The sequence below is a fragment of the Arthroderma uncinatum genome (genome assembly GCF_011692745.1).
Source record: "Arthroderma uncinatum strain CBS 119779 chromosome Unknown scaffold3, whole genome shotgun sequence".
In the NCBI taxonomy this organism is placed as follows: domain Eukaryota; kingdom Fungi; phylum Ascomycota; class Eurotiomycetes; order Onygenales; family Arthrodermataceae; genus Arthroderma; species Arthroderma uncinatum.
Genome location: NW_022983865.1, coordinates 2,322,348 through 2,340,956, shown reverse-complemented (window position 1 = coordinate 2,340,956; position 18,609 = coordinate 2,322,348). Strand labels below are relative to the sequence as shown.

General features: G+C 46.5%; 2 protein-coding genes across 2 annotated transcripts; both read right to left on the bottom strand.

The window, feature by feature from the left end:
- Positions 1–4,777: 4,777 nt before the first annotated feature.
- GIQ15_04457 (proteasome component ECM29) lies at positions 4,778–10,549 on the bottom strand (the record flags this gene model as incomplete). The annotated part of the gene is made up of 4 exons (XM_033551874.1): positions 4,778–5,193; positions 5,257–5,330; positions 5,394–5,599; positions 5,669–10,549. 4 exons carry the CDS (start codon positions 10,547–10,549, stop codon positions 4,778–4,780), a joined length of 5,577 nt encoding a protein of 1,858 aa, XP_033405604.1.
- Positions 10,550–12,637: 2,088 nt separating this feature from the next.
- GIQ15_04456 (uncharacterized protein) lies at positions 12,638–17,496 on the bottom strand (the record flags this gene model as incomplete). Its single annotated transcript, XM_033551873.1, has 6 exons — positions 12,638–13,309; positions 13,374–13,419; positions 13,468–13,725; positions 13,995–17,140; positions 17,211–17,392; positions 17,463–17,496. 6 exons carry the CDS (start codon positions 17,494–17,496, stop codon positions 12,638–12,640), a joined length of 4,338 nt encoding a protein of 1,445 aa, XP_033405603.1.
- Between the last annotated feature and the right edge of the window lie 1,113 nt (positions 17,497–18,609).

Genomic DNA, 18,609 nt, shown 5'->3' with positions numbered 1-18,609 from the left:
TCCGCGTTGCCATCCAAAGTACCTCGCACTAATTGACCAAAACACCGCCAATATCAAAGTCTCAAGCGGAAAGTTTGGTAACGCCCGCTAGAATCCAAATCCAAATCCAAAAAATAAATAAAGCCAAAAAGAAATAAAATAGCGTTTATAAACCAAAATTAACCATCTGTAGCCCCTGCTTGGTCATTACCTCGAGCCAGTCAACATCCAAAGCATGGCCACGCCTCATATATCCATTTGTTTGATGTTGGTATATCGTTTGTAATAACTGGCGGGCGGTCGCCACATTTCGTCCAACGCCCTCATTTGCCTCGAAACTAGATAATATATCAAGTGCCATCATTTTATGGGATGGCGACGTCGAGGCTGCTCCGGCGATAAAAGTTGGGAAGACGATGAAACGAAGGTCATACCTCCCCGTGCTTGAAATTTCGTTGGCCGTCGAAAGGATTGCCGAGATGCGTTGATCGATATCAAGAGTCGATAAACCGCCTGTCTCGACAGCTTGGTTTGGCCACATACTGATATAAGAGTATATCATGCAGGTGTGGAAGAGAGTTGAGCACTGGTTTAAAGAGTAGTTTAGCATTTGCTTGTATATGAAACGGAACGGCAATAATAGTGCAAAGGGGGTTATGATTTCATGCACAGGGAAAGGAAAACGGCTTACATGTTGGAATACTTCCTTGGAACGGCGAGGTAGCTGGTGCGCTTGACGCTCAAAGAGGGATACGCGGGGTGATGCCCACAGCTGGAGAAAAGATTGCTGGATATCAAATAGCCGTTTTTCTTTGGCAGGCCGTCCGAGCAACGTGTAACCGATCGATCCATCCGGAAAGGTCTGAGAGACCGCATCACGTCGGCACTCCGCAGCGAGAAGTCCCAGTCTGATAGCAAGTATAAAGGTATCGCGATTTAGCCGTAGTATCACGGGCAGAGTGTGCTCCTCTCCCGGGTAGATTACGCTTTTGCCATCCATATCAGTTGGGTATAGCTGGGACACGGCGGCTGGTATCATATCATGTGCCAGCAAGTTTCGCACAAAGTCCCCAGTTCCGGCTCCGCTGAATAGCCCATAGAGATCAATCCAACATATCCACCAAACAACGAATGGGAATGGCTCCCTCTGTAAAATGGCTCCTCTCATATAACATATACGTATTAATCGTTGGATATGGTGAGACCATAAATTCGATCCACCAGGCTCGGCAGCGGCGATCTAGGGTTTCGGGGGTAAGTATGGGTAGATACAACATGTGTGATCTTATTTGGTTGAATATACGCACCTCGTATATTAAGAGGAGGAAATGGGTTAGAAACACCCCGTCTGATGATAGGTCTTGATGGCTTCGCATGCTTGTCTGGAGAAATGGGAGGGTTTGCTGGTAGTGTTGGAGGGAGTCGATACTTTTCGCAGGATCCTGGCGTGATAGGCTTAGGGCAGAAACAGCCATCATAGCATGGAAGAGCTATAGAAAAGGGCATATAGTTAGATTGAAGCTTTAGAACTGAACGTTGAAAACTCACTGGTAGAAATTTGGCCGCCTCTTTCTCAAATATATCTGCTCCTGGCATATTTAAGCCATTTCCATACATATCATCATGTCCTAAGCCTCCTTGGACAAGGTGCTTCCATACAACGCTCCTGAAATGACCAAGTAATTTTGCATCTTCCAAGTGTCCCGTTGATCCTACAAATATAGGATGCTTTGGTTTATCCGGCCCTCGACTCGCGTTGTCGTCATAATCTTCGGGTGATTTGGATCTCGACGACACTGTCTGCGGAGAAGACCTTAGGGATTTCCAATAACTTGTATTTAAAGCCATAGAGTCTTCAAATCTGGATAGAATTACCACATTCGGGTCAGTTGATTCCGTCGACGAACGAGGCCGAGATTTGGAGCAATTCCGCTTGTGGGTTGCTGATTGCGTTGCCCGAGCAGTCTTTTTAATTGGAGGAAGGTCATCTTGTGAACATTCGCTGTCATCCGTTAAATTTGCGAAGCTATCTGGGTTCACCACCACATGATATGTACCCGGGCTATAGCATTCTGCCTTCATCTCTCGCTCTATGTCCGTTGTCAATGATGCGAATGGAGGAAGGATATCATCGCTAGTGGTGCTGGTGGATGATCCGGAACTACTTTCGGGCGGCGTGGGGGAGGAAGCTAGTATAATATGTTAGCCATATTGTATAAGAATCTAACAACAGGTAGATACTCGTACAGTCCCAAACAGCGTTCCCAGAGATGGAAACATCTTGCATCCTTTCCATAACTTTCAGAGTATCGTCTCTAAAGGAAAGCCTTGGACTATAGTCACACTCATGACCTAACCGCGTGCATTGCTGTCGCTTTTATTAGTATCAGATCAAATAGAAAGCTGGCAGATTCATATGATACATACACCGCACCTTGGATGGCCTTCATCACATTTCACTAAGAAACGTCAGTTATTGCATTTATTAATAGAATATTAAAGGCATCTCCTCACCTTTCCGCGCCTATCAATCACAGTCAACCCATATGTTAGCCCTTTCTGAAATCTCGATATACAGTAGCCGGAACTGGAATATTCACCCTACAGGTCCTAAAGTGACGGGAAATGTTAGATATAGGAATAGAATAATAGACTGGGCTTAGATTCTTCTTACCAACAGCCCGTTTTCGACCTTGGAGGCAAACGTACCCTAGTCGGCATTTTAAGCCTAGAGGGTTCCATCTCCCATCCCATGTCCAAGTTTGCCATTCTGGGCATGCCGTATTTGGGAGCGATGGGTGGTAGTGGTTGAGCGTATTTTGTAGAAGCCATGGTGAAGCAAATGTTTCCCCCCTTGCCCGCTCCAACTGAACTGAACGTTAGTCAACACCGCCCGGTTGGTGTCTCGACAATCCTTGAAATGCGAAAGGCCTCATGCACTGTACGTAGAGACGAAGCTGAGGAAGTAGACACAGGGCTAATTCATATGCAGTCGTATTTCCCACTTTCACAGGGCGGCAGATCGGTTGTGACTCGGTGGCAGTACGATGATTTGGAATGTCCTGAAAAATAGTCAAAGCAAAAGGCAGTTTCAAATTATGGCGTAATAGTTAATAGCCACAATAAGAATGCTCAGGATGGTAAACTGAAGAAGAGGTCAAGAAACAATAGAGCATAGAGATAGAGGTGGCGTTGAGGCCGATTGAAATATATCAACTATCAGTTAAGCATAACAGTAACAAAAGCTTAGGATTGTTTCATGACACTCTTGATGATGATGGACAGTTCCACTAACTGGTAGCTCCAGCAAAATTTACATTCCTCGGCGGTCTCCGTTGGTGTACGGAGGGAATGCTGGGTATGAGCTTATAGCTTTTAGGTAGATCTGAAGGGCATGATGTCCGAAAAGAAGTGGCTTATGGGTTAATCGCCATATAATCGCGCTTGCTAGTTAAGCATCTGCAAGAATCTGCAGGAGAATTCAGACTTGGGGTATTTTGAGTGTCGCTAATCGCGACAGCCTTGCACGCCCTGCTCGCCTAGCGACAAGATCGAGGCATAACGGCGTTAAAAGACGAAAGAAGCGGTAGCATTTCGAGATTTAACCTCCGCGAAAGGGTATATTGCTGCTTTCCTGTGGCCTCTTTAGATCCTTGCGGTGAGAGAGCTGGTGGTACTGAAAGAAATGTCCGTAGTTGCTGAAGGTGAAGCAGTGACTGTAATACGAAGAGCCAAGTACAGCACAAACTCGCCAGCTTCATCTCCACGCCAATCCCAGGGCATCCAGACTTGCTGCCCTATGAGGGCTTCGTCATGCCTGGGCGGAATGGAAACTGCATTTTTCGCTGAGCTCTTGCTGGAAGCCCTTGCGCCCGTATGCTCGAGGGAGAGCCGCGCTAGTTTTCCTCCGTCCTGGGATGGTGGCTCGACACCACAGCCTACGGGCTCGTGCAGTGTATGCCTCCATCAATCAGCGGTAGGCAGAGGCCCTGGGATGGAGAGCCAGAGTAATTTTGAGCGAGCATGGAGCTAATCTGAATCGCTTGAGTGCTGGGTCGAGTAACGAGCTCTCGTACGTACGATCGTCAAGGCTGGGTCTGACCCCCTGTTCCCTCAGCTCCCCGGCGAGATCGTGGAATCTTCTATAAACGGCAGAGCTGCGTCGGCATCCGGCTGGAATCTAACAGAATATCTCAGTCTTCTGATCTGTTGTTTCACTTGGCAGATGTTAACGGTGACATATCGACCTGGACAGCAAGGAGGTTGTTGTTTTTTCCTACGGACGAAGCAACGGACACTTACTAAGGTGTATCCCGTGATCTGCAGGGTGCAGCCCTCAAAGGGATCAATTTTGTTTTTATAGAGCTGTCTCTGGAATTCTCCGTGTAGGATGTTGGATCTAGAAAGGCTACCAGTTGTCCTCGTCATGCTGGACGTCTTATGAGCCCCGAGACACTGCGATAGCCACTTCACAATATGCCGTATTCATGTCGATTATCATCTATATCGATGTCTATACTGACAAATAATAATATGTAGGACCATGTTGTCTCCGTATGAAAGGTTAAGTAACCGGATGGTTTTCCGCCTTGGCTAGCTAAGGGGAGGTGATACAGCAGATAGCCCGTATTCTATAAATGGATTGTTCGGGTAGACTATGTGTCGGGGGATTGATAAATGCCATCTTAAAGCGCCTTGCTGATCTAGTACTGATCCAAGGTGGACGTAGTATTGTAGCATAGATCTATCGCTTTGTACCAAGTAAAATTCGTCCCTTAAGAAAGTTCAGTTGGACTTATCATGGAGATCTCTCCAAAATCTCATGCCAGACTGCTTTAACAGGTTCAGACCGTTCGGCATCTCGCCACTGTTCAATCCGACTTCGCTGGGAGCTATCAAGCGGCATAGAACACTTCTCGAAGAATTTCGTGTACGAGAGAACTGCATTCGCAAATTTGTTCCTTACACTCTCGATCGGTAAGTCGAACTCCTGGAATAGAAATTCGTGCTCTTTGACTAGCTTTGAGACAAGGCCTTTTTCTAGTAGTAGCGGCACTGATTTTTCGCCTTCTCGCCCTCCGCCCAGGAGCTTTTCATCGATCCGATCGAAAAGACCCTTCACACCGTCGAATATCGTCGGGTATACGGACCTTCCAGCATATGTAATCACCGGTTTGATTACAACTGACATTTGAGTGAGGTAATCGCACAAATCTGCAGGTTGAAAATAGGTTAAGAGGGTGATTGAGATATGAAAATAACAGGGGAAGGACATACCCGCTGGTGGGAGAGTAGGATTTGCAGCATTGTATAGACATTCCACCCCTGCAATGATGGTCTTGTCTTCAATGCTAGATAATTGGAAGAGGAGTCAGTAAAGCGACTATTTATAACAAGAGGTACGATGATCTCACTTTGGAACGCGGCTATCTTTCGAGTCGATATCCATTCTATCGCTTTTTAGCTCGTCCACCATTTCTTCCAGAATCGGAGACACCACTGCTAAAGTTTCGTTCATCATATCCAGATCCTCTTGGTTTCTGGCAAAACGCCCTAGACCCGTCAATCCGTGAGGTCTGTAGTCGACATTCTTTCTTTTTGCTTCTCGGATTACAATGACCTAAATTGTTGTTAGTCAATGGACAGCGGATTATATCATTGAAGGTGTCCATGAATAAAACCAACTGACCTTCATTCGTGCCTTAACGTCCTTCCTCTCCTCCAAGAATGGCTTGGAATGAATGGAAAATTCAACAAATGCATCTAAGACCTTCTCCTTTCCGTCCCATGTCTTCCCTTCCAGAGCCTTTTCAAGATGTGGCCAGATAGATCTAGCTGTGGGGAGATCCATATTCTTATCTATCGAAAGAACGGTTTTGGCCACGCTAAGCGCAGATGCGTGCTTAATCGGCCATCGCGGTGAATCCAAGTAGCAGGAAACAAGTTCAAGGATTTCTTTCAGGTATAGCGAAATAATGCGCTTTCCGCTCACATTATCACTCCACGTTTTACTGAAAAATTCCTTCACCTCGTCGGTGGTGTCATGCATCCCAAGGAATATAAAGGGCAAGAAAGCCGAAGCAACAGCTTGCACCCTTTCATTTGCAAGTTTCGACATCGAGTTTGTGATTTCCCCGGCCACAACGCGATGAGCTATATCTTCTGACTCCAAATACAGTGATTTGGCGAATTCGATTGTATCCAACACATCATCATTGCTCGCTAGACGTGTAAGATACCCGATGGCAGAACTATATGATGCACTGACTGTTTCATTCCGATCCAGGACAAGTTTTCGCAATAATCGGATGAATCGAGCTGCGTACGGACGGAACAATAGATTCTTAGAGCTTAGGATAACTAGAACCCGACTGCAGCCTACTTTGGATGGCAGGCCAATTGCGGAACGTAGTGAAGATTCCAACGCAGGTACTACTTCTGTCATGCTCGCCTCATCAAGTGAGTTCAGCAGGTGTAGCTCGATGGATTCCATCATCGGAGAGCTTCTAACCGCAGTCAGCCGCATCTTGTCGATTGCATGACCGGTTAATCCATATTTATCGGCGTTGAGATGAACATAATTAACGGCCTGGGGCTCGATTGATGTAAGCGCTGTGAGAAATTTTTCCAAAATTTGTGGTGCAAACGGTCTAAGCAGAGGGCCTGCCGCATTCTTTATGATTTTCGCTATTGTGACGATGGAGTATTTTTGGATTTCTTCAACGCCCGACTCTAGGCCCTCACGGCCAAGAAGAAAGGGGACAATATGCTTCAGCATAAGTTTTGCCCGCTTTGACGAGGCATCGCCGGCCTCAAGAGCACGTAAGACTGTGTCACTAAGGGTTTGACATAGTGATAACGCGGCTTGCCGTACTGTTGATTTTATATCATCCAAGACTTTAAACGACTTTGTGAGTATTTCGCCGAGGTATTTGTCATATTTCTCAACTGGACGACCTTGAAGCAAGGAGGCGATGCCAGCGCAGGCAGCTTGTCTGACTCGCCATTGCTTCCCGTCCACAACGCTGAGAAGAAGATCCTCCATAATTGCGTCAAAGTGCGAATCAATCACTGCATTTGAATCCTTAACAAGAGCATTCCATATATCATTCATGGACCTTTGTACATTGGGGTTGGGATCGAATCTATATCGATACAATTTGGGATATAATTTTGGATTTTGAGAAAGATATCCGTTCTCACTAGAATCCGAGAGGACATTGCTTAGACCAAACCGGCCGAAAGCAGCACGACTGGACCATATCGCACTATTGGAGGCCAATGACATGAATCGATAGACCAGACTTGGGTCTCCAACTTCAGACGCAAGGCCGACAATATCTTTGTATGTCGTAATTGAGCCATCGCCAGTAGGTAAGGCTCCAGGCTCAAATAGCTCTGTTTCATCTGAGATCTTTCCCCCTCCCATATTCGAGTTATCTGCCGTAAACGACCGCACGAGATCACGAACCAGGTCGTCCTTAAGGCTTTGGTTACCTAACTCGTATACTAGAGATAAACCCCTCGAGGAAGATTCTTGGACGGTTTCGTCTTTGTCGGAAAGTAGCCAAATGAATATTTGCTGGCACTTCCAGAGCCGATCTTGAATCTCCTGGGTCTGACCGCAATACTGTATAAGGCAAAGAAGCCATATTACTGACGCTTTCTTTAGAGATGGCTTAGGTGCTTTGCAATCGCGCATGACCTTGTCCAGTATCTTAGAGAGAACATGGGAGGGAATGTTAGAGTTAGGCTTTGCAACGTCTACATCCAAGGATGCAATCAATGATGCAGATTGCCACCCAGCTGCGATAATGCTTAAGGCTTCTCCTACTGCAAACTGAACTTCAATCACCTTGATTTCATGGAGCGCATATAGTACGTCCAGCAATTGTTCCAGACGGGCGGATCCGCTTTCTTCTTTGGGGATTACCAGTGATAAACGCCCAAGCGCGGTTATCGCTGGCTCACTGTGCTTTTTAGCATCCGCTGAGATGGCTTCGATAATAGATTTCCAGTTGTCGCCATCTTGTATATTCTCCACGGTAATAGCTGACGCGAGGCTGAGTTGTCCGATAACCTCGTACGCGGCATTCCTAAGAGCTGAGTCTCGAGAGTCTTTCAAAATCTCAACTGCAGTAGTTAAGCACTCCTGAGCCTTTAGACTCTGCCCCTGAATCTGTTCGTTCCGAATATATAGCCGAGAGAGCATGAAGGCTTGGCCAAGCAGAGCACCGCGCGATATATATGCCGCTTTGCCGACAGCCTCTCGCCAACTAGATACACGAGACTTCATAATTCCCCATGCCTGGTTCCTTTCATCCTCAGACGAGCAAGGGTGGGTTATTACAATGCCGAAAGCTTGGGCGGCTGTGTCCTGTTCAGGTGGGGATCTTGCCAGCAACGTGTTCAGTAGGGGCTGGGAACATTTTATGAGCGGCTTAAGGAGCTTGTTGGATGTGAGAGAGGCGATTTCAATAAAGTGAGTTGCCGACCGGCCGATTGATAGACCCGAATTGAGGAGCAACCCTTTTAAGCAAGCGTTCAAAAGTAAGGGAAGAACATCATCACATCCGGTAAGGTAGGCCCTCACCGACTCTCGAGCATTTTCGCTATTCAAAAGAATATTGTCGATTCGCTGCTCCCAATTATGCTCTATATCTTGGATAGCATCAGTATTCACTAATGCTTCGCAGAGCAGTATGTTGCGGATAAATGTAACGGCAGTTGCATAAACGGTGGTATATTTGTCAGAAGCGAGAAGAGAGAGAAGTTTTTGTCGAAGGGGGTCTTCGTTATCCATATGTTCATCAAATAGATACTGCGTGAGCTCCTTGAAGCGCGGGAACACGTAGCGCTTGTTCTCGGCAGTCGGGATGGCAATATTATCACAAGGATTTAACATTCGATACCAATAAGGGTCAAGTCCTTTTCTTCCCTCCTCAGCCATTTCCAGTCCACCATCTTGGCCGCCTGCAATGGCAAGGAGATCGATGCATCTACCTCGAACGTCGCTGTAAGGCATGCAGCGGTTAGAAAATCTAACGGCAGCAAAACGAGTATTTCTAACGATAGTGAACCCAGATTGTTTATCTTGTACCCCAGGCTCAACAGTTGCAAATCTAGCTAGAATAGGTCGGATCTCGTCTATTGCGCTGTCATCTAAATGTTTGGTGATGGAGTTGAGAATCCCACCTAGGGCCTCCTCAATACTGACAAACATTTGCGGGCCAGAAACGTCCGAGCCGAGAGCTGTAAACATCCATTCTAAAAGGTCGATATCAATCGGGCTTTTATTCTCCCCTGCTAGGGATGGGTCGATTTTTGGAGCCAGAAGTCCAATAGACTCGTAAGCGAGGCTCCTAGAGTTAAGCTCGGCTGGTTTTAAGGCTTGCTCGGGAACCGGCCAGCCTTGGCCCTCGACCATTTCTCGCAGTGCTCTGATGATGTTAGGTGCAACCAAGTTCAAATCAGACGGTGATCCCATCCTCGTCAGCCAAGTGACCAAAGAGAAAATTTGCTGTCGTAATTTCAATACCTCCAGGCCTCTAGCCCCACCCAGATCGCTGGATATCAGACCATCATCTAGGACTTGGATTATCTGTTGGGTTTTGGAGGTTGCGCGCACCGATTTACTCAAAAAATGGAGAATTTTCATCTTTAAGGCAGGGCGAGCTGGTGTTGCACCGTCAGTCTCCCTCGAACCTAGGTAAAGAGAAAATAACTGATCAACGACCTCGCTAGATTCCAAATCGGGACGAAATCGTTTAAGGGTGTCATCTCCAACGTCGGAAATTCTTGCGTTGGGGTCGGCCGTTGCAATCAACGCTGGCATAAACCGGTCGGAATCTTTGAACGCGCCGCTGTTCATAAATTTTAGGGTGGCAGCCTTCGTGTCTATAAGGCTTAGTCCACCAGGAACTGTTGGGTCCCAGGTTTCTCCGTTTGTTGATTCTCGGTTTAGAAATTTATTCTCTGCCATGGATAAACCTGGGCAAGGCCTGGCAGCCCCTGCGGCGGGTGTAAGGAGAAGCAACTTTCCAAACCAGCGTGATAGAAACGTGCTATCTTCTGGAAGTAGCTTCAGTTTTTCCCCAATATTCAAGTCTTCTTCACTTCCCCTAGCAGGGAGTTTGACAAGAGGAAGAAGTTTCAGTATCAAGTTGAAAAGAATGGACATTTGAGTCTCAGAGCCATTGAACTGAGCTATGTTATGGAGCAGAGAAGGCAGGAGATCTAGACTGCTGGCTGGACCCATTCGATCAAGGCCATGCCGGATGTAGATCAAATCAAAGTGTCTGACCAGGGAGTTATTTGTTTCCTTAAATTGCTTCAATAGTGCCTCAGCTGGAAAAGCTATGGATTGAGACTGGACTCTGGTGTTGATATGCTGGCAAAGAGCCACAACCTTGTTGCGAACAGAGGCATTTTCGGAGGCAAGTTTCAATAGAAGCGGAGTCAGATATGTATGAAGAAGAGATTGGAGCCTTGCATCCGAGTCTGCGAGAGCAATACGCAGCTCCAGCTTAGAAACTAGCGCGAGCTCTCTGTCTTCTGTGCTTTCCACCATGGTTATCGAGTTGTGTCCAAATATAATGGGGCGAGGCGTTGTTTTTGTAAAGCTAGGTATATATTTTCTAGCCCACGCACTTATTTAAATGCATCAGAATATGTTGTCTCCCTAGGCAGAAGTCACTATATCATCATCATCATCTCCTTCCTCTGCTTAGGCAACGAGAGACTGGCGTGTACTCCGCAGGTTCCATCATTGAAGTCGACTTAAAGATTAGTCATCATGGCGCTAACGGTATTAGCATCACGTGGACAGTTATGATTTTCTAATCTCTGCGATAGGCGACTAAATAACCGCGCTTATCTATTGGTTCAACAATCGCCAAAATAAACTCTGTTCCTGATCTTAGCGCGTTAGGAGGTTTTTTTTTTATCTCAAGAGGATAAGAAACCAGCAACGCGCCGTGGTCGAGGACAGCGAGCTCCATGCGTTCTTCTAGCCATTTTTGTTATTTACGCCTATTGCCCACTATTAGATACCATGCCAATAGCACTTAATGATTAATTTTTCATGACCTGGACCTCTCAAACATCCTTCGACAAAATTTTCTTCTTCGTATAAAATTCTTTCACTACATCAACATGCACAGTCCTAGCTACGAAAAAATGGTGCATTCTTCCCAAGCGTCACTGCTACAGCCTGCAGTTATATCTGAACCGCAATTACAGACCAAATCGAACAGTGACCTGGTCAAATCTCTCTCTCATTTGGTTGCTGGCGCGTAAGAATACCATCTACGACTTCCTTGCCATGAGTATTATGAACTACTCCGGTTACTGACCACTATCCCTTCGATTTAGTACTGGCGGTGCCATTACCGCAGTTCTCACATCTCCTCTCGATGTCCTCAGAACTCGACTACAGTCAGACTTTTACCGCCCAGCACTCTCTCAGTCCGCCAGCTCACAGCCCATTCCACCGCACATCTTGCAAGCATCTCGCTCCATGTCAAGTCATATTCGCGAAACATTCCAAATTCTCTTTTCAATATACCATATTGAGGGATGGCGTGGACTTTTTCGAGGACTGGGGCCAAACCTAACCGGTGTTGTGCCAGCCAGCGCCATCAAATATTACACATACGGGAACGTCAAGCGTATAATAGGCGAATCTCGGCTTTTCGGGCCCAACAGTGAAAACGCGATGGGCTGTCATATCATCTCAGCCGTTACAGCGGGGATAACTACTGGAACTCTCACAAGCCCGATATGGGTGATCAAGACGCGACTACAACTTGACAGATCACAATCAGCCACCAACCCCCATGCCGCCCCGAGACGATATAAGAATAGCTTCGACTGCGCTAAGCAGGTCTTGCGACAGGAAGGCCCTAGAGGATTATATCGAGGACTATCGGCAAGCTACTTGGGAAGTTTAGAAACAACATTTCATCTTGCGCTATATGAGCAGTTGAAGATGTTCATAGCGCGGACTAAAACTGAACAAGAGACACAGGCAGCTCTATCTGGTCGTTCCATTTCTGGAAATAAAACACTCGGCGATCGGGTTTCTGGGTTACTGGGAATGGGTGGTGCGGCCGCACTTTCCAAGTTTATTTCCTCGATCATTGCCTATCCACATGAAGTAAGTTTGGATATTCCCAACCCATACTAGGATCCTTAGGCTAACTGACACTTTACAGGTGATACGGACAAGACTACGACAGGCTCCCATGGCGAATGGACGTGTAAAATACACGGGGGTAATCCAGTGTTTCCGGCTTCTATGTAGGGAAGAAGGATTTAGAGCTCTATACGGCGGATTGACGCCACATCTTCTCCGTTCTATCCCTTCTGCCGGAATAACTCTTGGAGTATACGAGGCTGTACTTGAGGGTTTCAAACTACTTTCTGAGGAGTAAAGCATGAGCGTTTTCTTTTGGGCTGGTGATGTTGGATCGGGCATTTTCGTTCCTAGATTTCTTTCAAGCTGTATTATTATGAATAACTAACTATATGTAATAGAATAGAAGCTGTTGACAGCTGGATGTATAAAATAAATAAAAGGAAATTTCTAAAAATATCTCTAGATAGATATTAAGTCATATAGCGTCCTTTTAAATATACATCAGGCTCCCGCCCCCTTTTACTGCAGTTGGCCGTTTCGTCGCCTTGTATCAGCCGCATTGGCCCTTAGAGCACGGCCAACATCATTCTCGACGGCTTCGATTGCTTCCGCATCCACGACCTCGTTAGCGGCAGTGCCTTTCCTTCTCTGGTTGCCAAACAAACACTGCCATATATCTGAATCTCCCACCCTCTCACCATCTGCTCCAGGCCCAGAAAGTAAATTTCCGGGAGTAACATCTTCCATCTCGTGGGAGTTTGCAGACTCGAGGACATTCTCATCTAGATGGCGTAAATTTATAAGAGAACTGGCAGTATCACCATTGACATCAGCATCTCCGTCTATACCTAGGTCGTGGTAGTCGTCGAAGTTTTGGTGGTCTTCAGAAAGATGGCTTGAGGAAGTGAGGAAGTGTCGACTACCCTTCTTCTTTAAGCGCTCTTGACGTCTACGAGCAATATGTGCGAGGCGGCGAGTGACAGAAGTTTGGTAAATTGCTTCCTCTACAGTGTTAGCAACCAGGTACATCCACACTGTCGTGTCTTGATGTTGCCCAATACGATGGACTCGAGCAATGGCTTGAAGTTCGATGGCGGTGTTGATCAATGGCTCGCAAAGAAAGACATGAGTTGCATTAACGAGGTTGAGGCCGGAGGCGTGTGCTTTCGCATGAAGGAGGAAGCATTCTTTCTATTATATTTATTAGAAAGGCAGGGAATAACGGTATACCAATGGGAGAGGGAAGGTAACGTACCGTATGATCCTCCTTAAACCGCTCAATGCCCGAAGGACTATCAATGCTAGTATGTCCAATTTTAAATCTGCTGAAGGCCTGACTTAACACCCACAAAAACTGTTTGCTTTGGGAGAAAACGATGGATTTAGCACCAGGATCATGTTGACGAAGCCATAGCAAATGCCGTGAGAGGGTATCGATCTTCGTTCCGTAAGATCCGGAGATATCAATATTCTGGATCTCTTCTAATACTCTCGAACTAATGTCAGAGTATATCGGGTTCTTAGTCGCGTGGCCCGGTTCAGTGCTGGGTGCATTTTCCTCCTGAGCGATAATTTCCTGCGGTTTATATGTGATCTCGTGAAAGTCGCTGCGTTTTAGGCGGCTCTTGCATATTGGACAGCTCTGGTTTTGGCGCCACCAATGTCGTATACAATCTTTGCAATATTTATGGCCACAGACAGTTAAAACACCTATAAAATATACCATTGTATTAGCGCAACGCCCATCTCGGGGATAAAAACGCGGAAGCTTCAGAAGGGATCGAAAAGCTAACCAATCTCAAAAGCGGTATCACAGATAATACAAATCCTGGCCGTTTCATCCGCACCAGATTCATCTCGGAGATGGATAAGATACCGGTGTTTGGCCTTCAAAGTAGATATCTTGGCGTCAATTTTCTGTTCATTTCGCAGCTTTGCATCAAACTCTACACGACGAAGAGGCTGGCCCCTATGCTCCTCGTCATACGGCGCAACAGTGTCAGAAATCTGCTGTAGTTGGCGGTAATATTCAAGCCTTTTATTCATAACAGTCCTGAAAAGATCCATTTGCTTTTCCAGGGGTGGGATTGCTTTGGACTGGGTGGAAAACATTTTGCTGACTGCACGGAGGATATCGCTAACGATAGAATGCTCCGCGCGGGCTCTTGAGCTCCCATGTATCTCTTGCCGTTCCAACGATACCACAAGATTGCGAAGCTCATTCACAAGTCCTCGTAGAGACATTTGCCCACGAGGAAGTTTAAGTTCCTCGCATTTGTTGATCAGCGAGATATAAAGCTCTGGAGCCGGTCCTTCGCCCAGTTTAGCTCTTTCAAGCGCCACGCCAACTTCATGCGTGATCAAGTTATTTACCTGGCCAGTAATAGCAGCATAGTGTCGAGCAAACATCACTCGAAGACCTTCCATATAAACATACATTTCATCCTGGTGCTTGGTGGATGATTCATATTCGTCTCCTTTCAGCTCTGTGCCTTCTTCTTCGTCGACCAAGGCCTTTAGAAGCAATTTTGCCATATGGTCGAGCCACTCGTTGAACGTATCGGAATGAGGCTTCATGGCGTCGCAGAAATCTTCAACTTGATCCAGCAAGCGTCGACTCTCTATACCGACGGATTCTAGGTTTGAGGACATTCCTGGAACATGACATACTCCATCCTTGTCAACTTTTGCTTGGAGGCGATGGATCTGGCCGTTCACCATTTGGATAGTATCTGCAAGCATTTCTCTTCTGATCTTTTTGGCAGTTTCGTATCCGCTCTCTTCAAGTCTATCCAATTCCCGGAAGTCATCAGACTCTGCCTCAGTAAGCTCCGGGTTGGTTTTAGTCTGATAATAAGCATTAGCCATGAAGAATTCACACATGTGTTCAACTTCTAATGCCGTCCGAAGTCGATGTCGGAGAGTTCCGAGTCTGTTGTGTTGTTCATTTTCCAGTTCATCCGCGTCACTGTTATCATTCTCGTCCTCATCCTCACTTGCTGTGCTTGAGGAGTCATCCTTCGCTTTCTCGGTTCTCCTTTTGAGCTCATCGTCAAGCTGTTCCCTGCAGCCTTTCACTATTTTCCCTGAGCGCTCTGCAGCATTTTTCCAAATTTCTAAGGATTCTTTTGGTTTCAAGGCATTTTCCATTATCTGGCCCCTACGGATCTGGCAAAGTAGTAGGGCACGCTCCTCAGTTCGTATCTGGGTTTCATTCTGGTCAATCATCACGGCAAGTACATCAGCAACAGATCTGAGTGGTCTGTCGACCCCGAACGCTTTACCAGCAGCAACGCCGACTTCAGGGTGAAGACAGGCTTGACGAAGCCTTGATAACCACGACCTCATCTTCGTAATAACAGCCCTCGTCTGGGGTTCCATTAGTTCAGGATCCCATTCGAAGGACTTAGGAACACCAGATCTATCGAGATCACACTCTTCACACATTTGTTGAAAAAGCTGGTCATAGTGCTGCTCTTCCACGGCTGTAAATGGGACAGTGATGACAACTCGCTTCTGTTTTGGTAGTCGAAGCTCATGAGATACGATATCTTTGTTATGTCTGATGGCAATCTTTCCAATCATCGATTTAAAAATCGGCGGAAAGGTGCAGACCCTCTTCCAGGTACTCAACGAAAAGCAAAATGGTTCATAGCGTAAGAATGACAAAAGGCCATATATATCTTCGATATCTTTTCGCAAGGGAGTACCAGTCATGGCCCATGCATTCCATCGCGGAATGATTCTAGCAACCCGAGCGGGTTTGCTAGTCTGTGACTCAACCATCTGAGCTTCATCGATACATACGCGCCACCAGGATATTTGCATCAAAGGGGATTTCCTTATGGGGGCCTTTTTCCTGTTCCGGGAGGGCCGATCGGGAGGGTCCTCCGCGTAATATATTTCGGTGTTTAAAACCATATATGTCATCAGAACTATGTCATAGGAAGCTAACTCGAGAGTTAGTTCCTGGTCATCTGCCTTGCTCTTTTTCAGCCCCGTATAATGTTTAACACGGAGGCCCGGGGCATGAATAGCGATTTCCTGCTCCCATTGTTTTAGAATCGATGGGGGTGTGATGATCAAAGTTGCTCGAGATTCTATTAGCCCGGTGGGAACTAGAGGGTACGTCCCGTTGGTACGCTCGGGTCGCTTGTGGGCACATATCAAGGATAGCATTTCCACAGTCTTCCCCAAACCCATCTCTTCCGCCAAAATCCCCCCTCTCAAGTATTTTTCCGCGTGGTTCCAAGATGACAGATCTTTAATGACAACCCTGAATAATAGGCTGACATAGCATGGCTGGCCATCCACATCTACCGCCTTGGTAAATGAGAGAGGAATTTCTTCCGTGCGTGGTCGCTGGCGTAATGTCCCATCAGGCAAGACACCCATGCCTTCTCTTTCTAATAGCCAGCGAACAGTTCTTTGCTGAAAAGGAAACAAGTTACACTTGATTAAATCCAATTTCTCAATCATTGGCACATGCACATATGATTGCGGGACATGAACACTGTCGTAAAAGTCGCTTAGACTTAACTGAGGTTGTGCTACTTGCGGGTAAAGTTTTGGGAGGGGGTGAGGGGGGTATATAGAGTCTGCAGAAAAACCAAGCTGTGCTTTGTAGTATTTCCAGAGTGCTTTTAAGGCGAAGTCGGGTATTATATATCGTATCTCTGTTGAGTCTATCCATAGTATCCTCGTCTCAAGGATGTAAAACCGTGTGTTGGGGTCAGAACCTCGTTTAAGATGTGTCTGAGAGAACACAGCCGGCAGCTTCCCGCGAGCGCAGTAAATTGACGTCGAGTTTGAAAGAGAGGTCCAGAGAGCTCCCATAAAAGTATCCTCCGGCTGAGAGTCAAGGCCTTCGGCTTCCTCTAAAATAATTTCCTGCTCGTTCGTCCAGAGAACCAAATTCACCCCTGGCCTCGTATGATGCGGGTTTTTGACCAAAGCAAGTACTGGCACATCGATAGCATGATTGTTATTAAGTGGTGGATGCAAAGGTGGCTTGGTAAACTCCTAGAGAGAAGCGGTACATTAGTTGAGGATATAAGTATTTCCATGCGGAACGAACGGATATCCAGCTTACAAGTGACATCTCAATTTTGCCGATTGCCACGTAACGGGGTAAGACGTCCGCAGCATATTCGAGGTCAATACGAGGTATGTTTTTCATTATCTTTCTCCGTTTCTCTGGAGGCTCCATAGAGGTTTCCGATTCTGCGTTGTTGGTGCTGGTGGAGAGTGAAGCAAGGTCCGCAGGAACACGCCCTAGAGCAGAGTGCTATTAGTAAAGTACGTCGATGAAAACGGAGGAGAAAAGCTAATTGATCCTTTTTACCTGGAACCATGACATTGTATTGCTCGAATGCCATCTTTCGCGAGTGCCCCGTCCGGCTTCCTCCAGCAGGTGAGGATGGAAGAAGTTGAAAAGCACTTTAGGCAGATGCGCGGCCAAAAGTCGCGCTGCTTATCGATATGATCACATGACATCACTCGACTCCACTTGCGGCTCCTCGGCATTACGTAATTATTTAACCTTAATTTTAACCGCTGAAGAAGAGTCGAAGAAACGCTGATTCAATGGATTGATTCATTCCAGGCTATCTAACCGTTGAGTGACTAAATCATAAGAACCATGGTCGGCTTTGTACGTCCCCAGCTTATCTAATGCGCCGATATTGCCCCCAGTTAAAACCGCCAGCCTCTAAGCTCCGCCTCTATATTGAAATAAATGCCCCTGGTAATGCGCCCACTCACACAAAATCTTCAGTTCATGTCAATGGCGTCTGTCTATAGGTATGCGGATTATAAGTAGCTGCGGGCATTCGACTTCCATCGGTGACTCGACCACGATAAGTTTGTCCCATCTCAACCATCGGATCTACAGCTAGCTGTGCCTCGTGGCTCATTCTCGGAGGACTCGACGGGTACGATCCCGATTCTAGACTTGAGGATGCTTGAGCCATGCCCTGTGATCGTTCGCCTTGGGGTATATGATTCCTTATCTTCACCGCAGGGAACAAGTCGAACACGAACGAAAGCGCATAGCCAGCGAAGATAAAGGCAATGACCCATTCTATAATTGCGGACGCGTCTCTCTTCGACCTCCGTTTCCCGAGAACTCCATATACGATCGCCAGGGCTAACTCGACCACTATAAAAAATAGCTTTGTGACGAAGCTCGAGAAGATGATCTTGTGCTCCTTATAGTAAATTCCAAGGCGGAGGTATTCCAAACAGATAAAAATAGCGCTAAGGAGATATCCTGCACTATGTATGAAAGGCCAGACGGCAAAGGTTAGTAATGTATCTTTCACAGAAGTAGATCGTGAAACGAGGTGGGGCATGTTACTTACATGAACATTATAAGAAAGCCACCATGTAGACGGCTGTGTCGAAGGGTATCAAAGTGTGCAAGTAAAATGAGCCCAGCCGCTCCAACCATTGAGAATAATATGGCAAGTAGAGAAAGGATTTTATCATAT